General features: G+C 37.8%; 1 protein-coding gene and 1 long non-coding RNA gene across 3 annotated transcripts; one reads left to right on the top strand and one right to left on the bottom strand.

The window, feature by feature from the left end:
• Window positions 1–4,297: 4,297 nt before the first annotated feature.
• Window positions 4,298–6,344, top strand: LOC103948021. 2 transcript variants are annotated; one of them, XR_007250859.1, is made up of 3 exons: window positions 4,298–5,202; window positions 5,296–5,427; window positions 6,084–6,344. It is a non-coding gene; the product is annotated as an uncharacterized LOC103948021 (long non-coding RNA). The 2 variants fall into 2 exon arrangements; XR_007250858.1 differs by having other exon boundaries at window positions 5,296–5,431.
• A 99-nt stretch (window positions 6,345–6,443) lies between these two features.
• On the bottom strand, window positions 6,444–8,373 carry LOC103948022 (pentatricopeptide repeat-containing protein At1g66345, mitochondrial). The gene has a single exon (XM_009359010.3). It carries the CDS (start codon window positions 8,248–8,250, stop codon window positions 6,652–6,654), a length of 1,599 nt encoding a protein of 532 aa, XP_009357285.2. The 5' UTR covers window positions 8,251–8,373; the 3' UTR covers window positions 6,444–6,651.
• Between the last annotated feature and the right edge of the window lie 4,872 nt (window positions 8,374–13,245).

Below are 13,245 nucleotides of genomic sequence, written 5' to 3'. Positions count from 1 at the left end.
ACGACTAGAAAAGAACAATAATATCTAGAGGGCAATCTATGACAGTAGCGATTAGCAACAATGGTTTGACGATAAGACTGAAGACGCAAATAAACCCAATGACCAATAGTGAATTCCTGCTCACCATAAACTATATCCAGTCTTGTGCTTGTAAGGTACCTCAGGCTTTCCAACAAGGCTTTTGTACACGGTTGAGTTTACAAACTCACTTTCTCCTTCGTTGGACAACTTCAATCCAGTTACAACTGGAGTGTTGACAGCATTACACTTGGCCATTGTGAACATCTCAAAAATGTCTCTCATGTACCTCTATTGAGATTTAGACAAGAAAGTATGACATGAATCCATTGTCAGTCATCTCGAATTCACTGAACATAGATTGCTTTAACTCACAGAACATAGCTTCATTGTTTCCTATAAAGAACAAGACATCTACATACAGACAAAGAATTAAGAACTCCCCTTTTCACCAGTCTTCATGTAAACTGAATAAGCATATGGATATTTTTCAAAATCCATTGTAGTGAAGGTAGTTGTCAATCCTTGAGTTCCAAGCTCACGATGTTTGCTTGAGGCCATATAAAGCCTTCTTCAAACAATGCACCTTATCTTCTCTCCTTGTACTTGTAAGCCTGCATGTTGTTCCACGTACACTTTTTCCTCAAGAACTCCATTAAGGAAGGCTAACTTGACATCTAGTTGATAAAATTTTCATTTATGTTGAGCAGCATGAGAGACTAACAATCTTACCGTTTCAAGTCTTGCAACTGGAGCATAGACTTCGTCATAGTCCACTTCATACTTTTGTTTGTAGCCCTTGGCTACAAGCCTCGATTTTTATTGATCCACACTTTCATTTGCAGTGCATTTGATCTTGTACACTAATAGCCTTCTGATTTGGTGGGAGCTTTGTCAACTCCCAAGTTCATTCTTCTCGATGGCATGGATTTCTTCCTACATGGTTGTTCTCCAACGATCTTTTTCCACAACTTCATTGAATGAGAGAGACTCATGGTCTGCATATAAGCAGAAAAGGTTGGCTTATTATTCTTCTTCTTGTCCATATATCTCGGTGAAACTTCTTAGCCTCACTAGAGTTGAGGAGCTACTTTCTTCACTAAATGTAGGACCACTCCCTGCAGTTCTATGCATTGGAGTTGTTGTGATTGATTGAGCAGGTTGTTGCTCAACAGGTAGTACAACTTCTGACTGTTCAAAATTAGTGGAAACAATCTTCTCCTTACTAACCTCTTGGTTGTTCCACTTCCATGTCTCTTCCTTACTGAAGATGACATCTCTACTAACCACTAGTTTGCTAGTTAGTGGGTTATAAAGCTTGTATGCCTTGGACTCTTCACTATAGCCCATAAACACACAGTTCTCACCTTGATCATCAAGCTTTCTCATCTTGGCTTCTGGAAACTGAGCATATGCAACACACCCAAAACTCTTAGGTATCCAATTCGACTTTTATCCACTCTAAGCTTCTTGTGGTGTCATCCTTTTTACACTCTTTGTTGGACATTGATTCAACAAATAAATCAAACAAGCTACAGTTTTTGCCCACAATTCTTTTAGAAAGCTCTTCTCCTTAAGCATGGATCTTGTCAAGTCAAGGATGGTTCGATTTTTTCTCTCGACTATCTCATTTTGTTATGGGGTGTAGGCAGCAGTTAGTTGATTCCTAATTCCTTACTCCTTGCAATATGCTTGGAAAATATTGGAGATGTACTCTCCACCTCTGCCTGATCTCCCAACTACAAGCTTATGGTTGCCCTCAGTCTCTGTGGATGCCTTGAACTCATTGAAAATTCTTAGGGTAGTCGACTTCTCCTTTGTTAAACTAAACATAAGTCTTCCTACTAAAATCATCAATGAAAGTAATAAAATACCTATTACCTCCATAGGACATTAGATCTAATGGACCACATATATCTATGTGCACCAATTGCAGTGGTGCCTTTGTTCTACATGCATCACCAACAGGGAATGAGAGCATGCAACCTTCACATACATGGTTTATGGGTTTTATCTAAGCTAGACCACGAACCATTCCTCCAATGGACAGTAGCTTTCAACCATTGAAATGAAGCTGGCCAAAGCGAAGATGCCATTTCCATGACTCATCTTCAATCACCCCTATGTGGCAGCTTCCAATCCTTTTGTTCAAATTCAATGGGAACATTCGTTTCTTTGAAATTTGAACACGTGCAATAAGCTTTTCTCCTTACATTTCTGAGAGTGAGAAGTATATTTTCCATATGTATAATGTACCCTTTATGGAGCAATTGATCAATGCTCAAAATGTTGCTTTTCATATCTGGTATGCAGTAGATATCAGAGATGTATACTTCCCTACCATCTTTCTAGATGATCTTGACCTTCCCTTTGCCTTCAACTGCTAGCTTTGAGGAGTCAATGACTCCTTGATCCGTAGGCCCCATCTTTGAGTTCTGCAAAGAACTCATTTTTCCCACACATATGGTTCCTTGCACCAGAATCCAAATACCAAATATCTTGTTGGATGCTGGAAGCATGGTGTGCTAGTAAGACAATAAGTTCCTCATTGGCATTTTCACTCGATTTTGCCATGTTGACATGCTCACCATTTTTTTATGAACATTCATTGGCATAATGTCCATATTGCTGACAGTTGTGACATTGGATATGTGCATTTCCTCGAGCAAGCCTCCACTCTTGAGACAAACCTCGATTTTGTGGATAGACTCAACCTATTCTGTAGCCTCATCCTTAGCTATGGCTGGATGAACTCCCGCATCGTGAGTTATGTTATCTATGACCTCTACTTGACTTGCCAATATGCAGCTTTGACTCCAAAACTTGCTCTAACGTTGTGGGGCTTGCCTTCTTCTAAATGCGTTGCTCGTGAACTAGGAGGGATCCTAGCAATTACTCTGCACTCATAGTTTCCATGTCCTTGGATTCCTCAATAGTAGTCACAACATGCTCAAAGTTGGATGTAAAGGATCGAAGGATTTTCTCTATGACACGAACATCGTCAAGCTTCTGACCATTCCTTTTCATTTGATTCACAATTACAAGTAGTCGAGAGTAGTAGTCTAAAATGTTTTCTCCTTCTTTCATATAAGCAGCCTCAAAATTTGCTCTTAAGGATTGGAGTCTGATTCTTTTTACCCGATCTACTTCTTTGTTAATTGTGCTTAGATTGTACCAAACTTGGTTGTTGGTTGTTGGTTGTTGCTTCTGCAACCTTCTCGAACATTGCATCTTCTAGACCTTGGTACAGAAGATACCTTGTCCTTCTTTCGTAAGTCCTTGAGAGTGTCCCTTTGCTCGGCAGTGTAGGCGACTTCTTGCTTAGCCGTGGGTTCAACATACCCAATACTGACAAGTTACCATAGCTCATGTGATCCAAACAATGCTTTGAATTGGATGTACCATCTTTCATAATTTTCTTTCTTCAATGTGGGAACCTGGAGCTGCACCAAGTTGGACGCCATAGCTGCTGCACTTGCCAGAATAGAATTTTGGCTCTAATACCAAATGTTGTTATTCAAAGTTTGCTAACTTAATACCAATTACGTGGGTAATAAGTTCACAAACTTTATCACACCTCTCACTTCTACTATGTTTGAAACTGGACCGATTGAAAGAAAAAGAAGCAGCAAGCTTTGATAAAAATAATACTCTCATATTAAAAGAGTTTACAAACTGATTCCTAGCTTCCAGATGGAATTGGATATTTCAAAAGTACATACACATCTCTCTTGTAGAGATTTTACGAGACTTTCCAAACATGAATGTTATCCATGCAAAAGTCATAAATGGCTGCTGATGTTGAAAAACAAACAAGGCAGCTTGTAGAAAGATTAAAAGCATGCTATCTGTAAAAGATAGTTGTGCAGACAACAATTTCAACTATTGCCATTTATTCCTATTCACATTCATTTTGCTTTTGACTTCCAACAAGAAACAACCATTGGTTTTCAGACTTGGGAAACGCCTGTTCCGGTACGGAGAAGAAGAAGCTGCGCGAGATAATGGCGGAGGAGCTACTTCCCAAGAAAATGGAGGAGCAGCAGCTGATGGACGCAGGAAATCCTGTACTCCCATGGGACATGATCGTGGAGATTCTTTCATGGCTGCCTCCCAAATCACTGTGCCGCTTCAGGTCTGTATCCAAGCCCTGGAAATCCCTAATATATAACCCTAATTTTGTGAATTTCACTTTAAGAAATCATCTGAGAACAAAGATGCTTTTTACCGAAGACGAAGAATCATGTTTACTATGCCAGATGGTAATTCCATTTACTCTCTGAACCTTGATAACTTACTTCTGAGTTACAATGAAAATTATAGTGACATTGGTGATTTGGTAGCTCCTGAGGTAGATTTGGTTCGTACTGAGTTTCCATGTGGTAGTATTGAGGATTTTTTTGTACTGCGAGGGATTGTTGTTGTGCAAGTTGGGTAAGCCGGAGTGGTTGTATCTGGTTAACCCGGCTACTGGGGAAGCCAAGAAGCTGCCCGAGGGACCAAAATATTTCGATCACAAGGGGTTTGGATTTGATCACTCGGCTGAGGATTATAAGGTGGTTTGTGCAGTGTATTCTAAGCGGTTGGACACTATTGATTTTAGTGTCTATTCACTGAAAATTGATTCTTGGAGAGTGGTTAAAAGTCCTATTCAGTACAATGACGCCGATACGACTCATGGGGTTCTGCTGAATGGAAGTGTTCATTGGGTGATGACAAAAGTTGGCAAGGAGTCATCACCCGTGATTGTGTCTTTCCATTTAGCTGAGGAGGAGTTTCGAGAGATTCCACTGCCACTTAAAGGTTCCGGTTTTATCCCAAATGAATACTATGTGTTGGGTGTCTTCAGGGATTGCTTATGTTTAACACGTGACGATTTTAAAATTCTTGATGAGTTTTGGGTCATGAAGAACTATGGAATTAGGCAGTCTTGGACTAACATAAAGACCTCCTTCTGATACTCTGAACTATATCATACGAGTTTTTGGAAGGACAGTCATGATCTGTTGCTGCTCGACTATCAGTTTGGTATGTATGATTTTAACGAGAAAAGCTTTTGCAATCTGTCAGTTCGGGAATTTCCTGAATTTGAAAACGCTGGGATCTACATGGAGAGCCTTGTTTCACCCAATTACTATGGCAGTCTTGATCCAGAACATGAAACATGAAAGAATTTGTTAGGAGGTAAAGCAGAATCCTCTCAATCTCTTTCCAAGCTTTGTTGTTTTAAATTTTTTTCTGGTTTTATTAAGCACTACTGAAAAATGGCTATAACAGCTCTCTTGGTCGATGGTTCTCGTTTGTGATATGCTGAGATTAGGCTTCGGCCAAAAGGTGTGGTAACGAGTGGAATGATTTGGAACTGTACGTGTTTGTTTACTCGGCTGTTAATAGGACAGGCTGCACTTCGTATGTAAATTTTCTATCATCATCTCTAGTGTTTCATGTCATGAATGTAACAATGTCTCGTGTCTACTATTTCTTTGCTTGATGTTTTCATAATTTTGCTTTCCTTTTGCCTTTGGACAGTAGTTCTTTACTAGGTATTTAGTGGCACTTTGTTAAAAGAACACAATAAACTCATTCCACACTTTGTTAGGTTCTTGTTTAGGAAACATCGAAGGTTTTTTTTCTGAACCAGAAAGCTTTTTTTTTCCTGTCTCTGCCATTTATTGATGAAGGCGTCTTTGATTATGTGTTAGCAATTTTGACACAATCAAAAGCACTTTCAAGTACACCCTTCTTGTTGGACACAGTAGGTTGGCTCATAGATACACAAGTCATTGAAGTTATGTATTGATTCTGGCTCTGGATGTTTCTGTTTGTTCGATGCAATTTGTTCAAGAAATGGTAGCTTCTGGTCCATTTTCATCCCTTGTTTCCGTTTCCTGTAGTCCCTTATCGTAATTTTCTGATTTCTTTGTTTGGCTTTGGTTTACAAATGAAATGCATTTACAATATCCGTTAGCCTAACTTTTTATGGAAATGATTACTGGAGACTCTTGAAACTTTTTGTACAAATGTTTGCTGGAATTCTTTAACTAATTGTCCTCCTTGTATCGCAGAAGAATAGAGCTTGAAGAAATGAGCTTCATCTTTTTGTTCGTAGAAGAATAGAGCTTGAAGACGCAAAGCTTTTGTTAGGTTCCTGGCTGTCGACTTCCATTACATCTTCATGTTTTGAACAGCCTGCTAATATCTATGTGAAATCCTGGTTGTTAGATCAGTTTCATTTTTGAACAGCCTGCTAATATCTATGTGAAATCCTTAAAAGTGAATTGCAATACAAATCAAAATGCAAGTTTACAGGGTTTCTAATTGATGCAGATCTGGTTATTTTTTCCTGCTTATTTAGTCCGATTATTCAGTTTAGTAGATTGTATTGTATGACCAGATGCGATTTAACGTTATATAGCTAGCATAAGTGGTTGAAACTTGAGAGCAACGTCCTCCCCGAAGGCCGGGTTCATTCACTAAGTTAAGTTTAGTCGTGGGTTTATTACAGTTTGCGGCTGTTCAAGGGAATTACGTACATATTAGACAGAAACAGCTCCATGAACATGTCCTGAATCCAAAGAATAAAAGCTTCAACGAGTTTCGCTTCTTCATAGAAGACGACAAAGCAATCAGGGTTTAATTCTTTTTGGCCATTTCTTTCCGAAGGTGAAGGGCCCTCTCTAAATTGCCCTTCTCCAAGTGGCTGGAAATCAGGATCTCATATGTACATAAACTCGGGGCTATCGAACGACCTTTCATGAAGCCAATATACTTTTCTGCTTCCTCCGGTTTCCCTGTTTGGCAGAAGCTCTTTATCAAGGATGTAAAAACCGAAATTCCAGGAAACAGCGACCTCGACCCCATCTCATAGTAGAGCTTGACAACTTCCTGATTGTCACCTTTTCTCTCAAACCCGTTGATCAGATGAGAGTACGTAATCTCGTCCGGTACAAACCCCTTATCTAACAGGGTAGTTAACATTTCATTGGCATGCTCTGCATCTCCAGTTTCACACAACTTTCCAACCATCTCGTTGAAGGAAGAACAACTAGGGATGAACCCGCACTCCATCATCTTCTTCAAGTAACTCGTGCTTGCTTCCACTCTTCCGGCTTTGCAACATCCTTCAATAAGAAGATTGTAAGTCTCGTCATACGGCTTCAAATCCATAGTTTCCATCTCGTGCATGATGCATTGTGCTTCGTCAATTCGTCCTCCTTCACAATGAGCTCCTATAAACAACGTACAGATGAAAGAGTTTGGTCCAAAACCTCTCTTAAGCATTTCTTCATACACCTCTTGTGCGGAGTTTACATCTCCTAGTTTAACCTTAACATATACAGTCAATGAGTAAGCAATTGTATCAAGAACCATATTTCTTTGCAACATTTTCTTCAATACCACCATTCCTTGCTCAACCCTACCCTCCTCCAAAATCCCGAAAACTAAACTAGTATTCGCAACCACGGAAGGCGAGCATCTCTTCCCATGAATCCTGTCCAGCATGTCAACACATTTCCTCAACTTCCCTTCCTTGCACAAAGCATCAACCAAGATTTTAATCGTCTCTTCGTTCGGATACCTTCTGTTTTCGATCATATGCTCATAAATCTTCCAAACCAGAGCAGTCCGGTCAGATTTTTCGACGACACGAAGCAATGAGTTGTAACTTGTGAGACTCAAAGGCAACCCACGTTCCCCCAAATAACAACAAATATCAAAACCAGTCTCAAACATTCTCAGCTTAGCATAAGCCTGCACCAGCAAATCAAACACAAACGGACTCGAAGCCGCGACCTCATAACTACTAAGCAACGAATCCACAACCGAAAACTTTGAAGCATTTCCAACATTTTTCTCCAAAACCGACTCGAGCAATGCTCTTGCATCCATGAGCAGCCTGGCTCTGGCTAAAATATGAATGGTTATGGAGTAGGACCAAACCCCATGTTCGAAATCTTTGCTGTGAGCGGCCCAGTGGAAGAAACCCAGAGCACGTTTCGCATCGATGGGTTCCTTCAGTTCTAGCAGCACACTCTCGACGAGCTCTCCGTCCAATTTAACGGACTCGAACTTTGTGGACAGAGTGTCCCAATTGCAGCTGCTTCTGAACGAGTCGCGGATGGATTTGACGACGTCATTTGGCGGCCCTGAGCTTGTGTGGATCAGTTGGGTTTTCTGATTGATGGGCTTGGGAATTAAAGATTGTGCAATTCGACGCAGCAGAGAAGCCATAAAATCAAAAGATGAAGTTGTTCAGTTCTGTGAATTTCATGTACCTTCAAAAACCAGAGGTGTGCCAATACCCAGTAGGCACTGCCCGGCACTCGGCTAAAAAAAGTCCTGCTATTATGGTCTAATTCCAGTTAGTTACTACCATCGACTCATAATGTGGCTTAACTCAATTTTCACTGTTGGTGTAAATAGATTGATGCATTAAAAAAAAAAAAAATCACTTTTAACTATTTGATAATCATTACGACATTTGTCCATCAATTTATTTGATTTGAATTGGAAACTCAAGACATTACTGATTTAGAAATGATTTTACAAGATTGATTTTATATAGATACTTTTTTTGTTTTTCCTTATAAAACTATATATTTGGCTAAGTTACAAGATGTTCAGTAATAACAAATTGATATTGAACTTGTTATTCACAAAAATTAACTTAAGACTTCCCGCTTATAAGTGAGAAATATTGAGAAATTGTGGTACTTTTTCTTATTATAAATGATATTATTAATCAAAGCTACATTCAAGGGAGAGGATAGGTTTTGAAGCTTATCCACTGATTAGAGCAATCTATCATTTGCTCGAAACCATCCACTACTTCCCGTGAAGTGGGTAAATGGTGTGATTATTATGCATATGTTTACCAATTTTTTTCTAAGAAACTTTAACGAAAAACTCCTAGTATTATTCGCTTTAACGAAAAATCACATTTTTATACTAAAAGGTCAATACATATATTTGTATATACATTTCTTTTATACGAGACGATGGTAGTATTATTATTAGAACAAGCAAGCAAGGTTTCAACCGTCAATGAAAGCTCTCTAGATTAAATTTGGAGCAGCCTTAAATAGGGTTGACCCTGATGGTAGCCCAAGTAGGCGCCCGCCTAGGGCCCCCACTTCGGAGGAGCTCCCAAAATTTTTTTATAGGGAACTTTAACGAAAAGTTCATGGTACTGTTAATTTTAACGACAAACCACATTTTTACACTAAAAAGTCAATCCTGATACTATTCACTTTACTATTTATTTTGTCCTTATCGTTAAAACTCAAAGTTTTCAAATCATTTTCATTAGTTTTCCTTTTATATCCTATAATTAACATATAAATACAGGAAAAAAAATATCATAATTTATTGGTTGGTCCAGTGGAAATGTTTGACTTCCTTTTTCTTTGGGATGTTGAGTTCATCAAAACATGGAGTTCCTTTTTTAAAAAAAAAAAAAAAAAAATTACGAAGCGCGTGCATACCTCTTTTTCACTATTTAATTATTAACTATTTAATTAAGGAACCATATATGTCCGCAGCGAATCATATATGATAAACAAATCAAGGAATCCAAACATTAATTACAGCAGTGACTTTGTTTGAGAGAGGGAGAGAGAGAGTCAAAGGCAGAGCTGACAGGAAACGAAAGGACTGCAGTTGAGTTGGGATGTGAAGCTTGAGAGAAGAAAAATCCCAGTTGATGTTCGGATCTCAATAGCCTTTTATTGATCAATTAATTTTGTATTTTCTTTAACCATTCAGTTCATAAACAGTGTAGTACCATTAAATTTCATAAAAAATATAGTACTATTCAGTTTCATAAACAATATAATACTATTCATTTTCATAATCAGTGTTTGTAATGGATGCGGGTCATTTTTTTTCAATTTTTTTATTATATTTATATTGTGTCCTTTTCATTCAAATTTAAGTTCTTTTGTTCTTTTTATTAAAATTTAAGGGTTTTTCATTAAAATTTAAGTTTTTCTCATTAAATAAAGTTCTAGCATGATTTTTTGTTAAAATAAACTTAACTCAAGCCATTTTTCTTGAAAGCTCCTTATATTAATTTAAGTAATGTTTGTATATTTACCTTTTTTTATATTAATTTTTATTGGAATTTGATGTGGAAATATAATTTTTTTATTCATCGAATTCTTTTGTTACATATCAATACACAAAAAACTGGGAATCAAAGAAGATTAGAACCCCACTTCGAAAGCTTGTTTAGAGCTCCCAAATTCTCAGGGCTTCGGTCTCAGGGCTTCGGCCTTAAACTACGTGACCCAACTGTAATGTCCTCTGCCACCCACCAACCTCATGGCAGAATAATCAAACACTTCGAAAACCAGAATTTATGAATTTTCGCTGAATTGGGTTTTATTATCAATCCTTTAGGAAATGTGTTGATGAACCAACAAAAACATAGGTCAGATGGAATTGCGAATGATGCTTTCTATCACTTTCCTGTCTGTTCTTTAATTTCTAGAATTATATGATTTGATTGTTATATGGTTTGCTTTTCTAATAGAAGATCTTCCCATACATGCATGAATAGAAAAGGGAAAACTTCGAAGAGTAAAATAATGGGATCGATCGATTATTAATTAATTAATTAATTAATTAATTAATTGTAGTATAAAGAAAGAACAGTGTTACATTAGATTTAGACATTTATCCAAAATGAAACATTTATATTATTGTACATAAAAAAGAGGACGTGTAAACAATATTAGACTTACCAAATCATACTTTATCAGTAAATCTACAAAAAGCAACCTAATTAAAGAACTGCAGCAGGTTGAACCATATCATTCCAAAGGTCGTCCAAGTCTATCATGATGTCATGATCACCATCAGCTTCATAAAATAATTGTGAGTAGTCAAAATTGGGAAGTGGAAGTTGATCCTTATCATTCATGACAGGATAATTCTGATTTATGTTGGCCGGACTAGCAAGTGAAGAAGCCATGGTGGAATCGGCAACACAGTAGTTTGGCTGGTCTTGAGTAACAAAGTGGTGTGGGTGATTAGCGAACCCAGTCGTACCAGTCTGCGGCGGATCATAGTGAGAGAGAACAGTACCACTACTTGGTTGTGCACTGGAGTAGTGGTACTGTGGCAAGTCGGTCACATTATTCACAAAGCCATTGTGCTGAAGATAGTCTTCTTGGCTAGCCATACTCAGTGAAGAAGCCATGGTGGGATCAGTAACAAAGTAGTTTGGCTGGTCTTGTGTAACAAAGTTGTATGGCTGATTAGCAAACCCAGTCGTAGTAGTCTGCGGCAGATCATAGTGCGAGAAAACAGTACCACTACTTGGGTCTTGTGTACAGGAGTAGTCGTACTGTGGCAAATCGGTCACATTATTCACAAAACCATGGTGCTGAAGATAGTCTTCTTGGTTAGCCATGCCTAGTGAAGAGGTCAAAGTTGGACATGCTGCTTCTGGCCTCGCCATCAGTTCTTGTGAGTCATAGTAGTATTGTGGAAAGTCGGTAACATTACAATGCTCTTGCTGCTGCTGATTATAGTAATGATCAACATTATTCACAAAACTATTGTGCTGAAGATTAGTCTGTTGCTCTTGCTGCGGCTTTTGCTGCTGTGTGTAATGATCGGTATTAACGTCCTCAGCAACCTCAGAAGACACAGGAGTAACATAAGATTCATCAATATTCTCAAATTGCCTTCGAATCTTGTTTCTTTGGGATTCTACTACTCGGGTCTCCTCACGATCATCCGCCTTTCTCTTTCTATCATAATTCTTTCTAATCCGGCAGACTACATATTCATCACCATTACTAGTTCTTGAATTATTTGATTTAATGTACATGGCCAGTTTAGGGTCCAGGCTAAACTCGTGCATAATCCAACACCCGTTTTCTTGAGGATATTTAGTATTCGCATATGTAAACCTTTTCCACCAACCTATCGTCTCTTTAGTCTTCGGATCCTTGACTTTAGTCCCTGAATTCTCGCCATGCCATGTCCCAGACCCTATCGTGCGAGCCATGCGCGAACCTGTACCCTTGCTGCTCGTTGGCTTCAGTATGGTAAAGAAGTAAAGGTCTTCACCTTTTCCCAAATTTTGTCCGCCATTGTTATTCCATATATCTCTCGCCTCCATGCTACCATAAAGATCGAGATCTGGAATAACATTCTCATCCTTAAAGGGTGAGCCGCGAACCTTGTTGCGCAGATAATATCCCACTAACTCCTCGTCTCTTGGGTGAAACTTGTAACCTACTGGAAAGTCATTAGCAGATGCCATATGTATATTTCTTGCTTCCGCTTTCTTGAGAAGATGAGATTTAAGAATGTGGAGAGAAAAGGATTAGGGCGGGAGGGCTGCGGGGAGAGAGGTTTTTTCTTGGTTAGGGTTTTAGATACTCCGAGTCGATTTGTTTCTCTGTAGTGGTTTTGATATTGCATTTAGTCCTTCCACTCCAAAATCCTATATATAGATTTAGATCAACCGCCCTAACCTTTCATTTAGGGATCATTGCCCTAAAATCACGCTCAAAACACGCTACAAATCTTCACTCGCGGTGGAAACGTAGGAGTTTTATTTGGTCAAGAATTCCTACTTAATATATATATATATATATATATATATATATATAAAGTGAGCATTATATATATATATATATATTATATATAAAGTGAGAAAGATAAAAATGTGAAACATTCGAAATACCAAAAATTGTCTTTTAAGAATTCTAAAAATTACAATTGAACCAATTGAACCATAAGAATTTAAAGTAATTCACCACATTTTAATTTTGAATGAATTTTAAATTTAAAACTTTAATTAAAAAAAAAAATCCCATGTTAATTTTTTTCTGAATAATTTTTTAATAAAAATATAAAATAATTACTTTAAAAAAGTTAAAAGACATAATCTAATATAAAAATGTGAATTGCCACTCGCATATGAGGCTAGTTTGTTAGTAAAAGATGCAACAATTCGTATTTGATTGATTAATAAATTCCTATTTTTTGACAAAAAAAGATTAACAGTTCGGTAATTCACTAGATAAATCCCATGCTATTTTCTTTGGAGTGATTTCATTTATACGTTTTTTAATTAGTTACTAATTTCCTTCGACAGTCTTGGTCTTTATTCAACATTCTCATAAACGACGTCATAAAATTGTGCACTATAAGAATGTACTGCCTAATCCGAAATCGTTAGTTTGAAGTCTAAGACCATCTCCAAAG

This window comes from the organism of the source record quoted next, unplaced genomic scaffold, assembly GCF_019419815.1.
Source record: "Pyrus x bretschneideri cultivar Hongxiangsu unplaced genomic scaffold, Pyrus_bretschneideri_v1 Contig38, whole genome shotgun sequence".
NCBI classification, from domain to species: domain Eukaryota; kingdom Viridiplantae; phylum Streptophyta; class Magnoliopsida; order Rosales; family Rosaceae; genus Pyrus; species Pyrus x bretschneideri.
The sequence above is the reverse complement of the archived record's forward strand: the minus strand, read 5'-3'. Positions and strand labels throughout refer to the sequence as shown.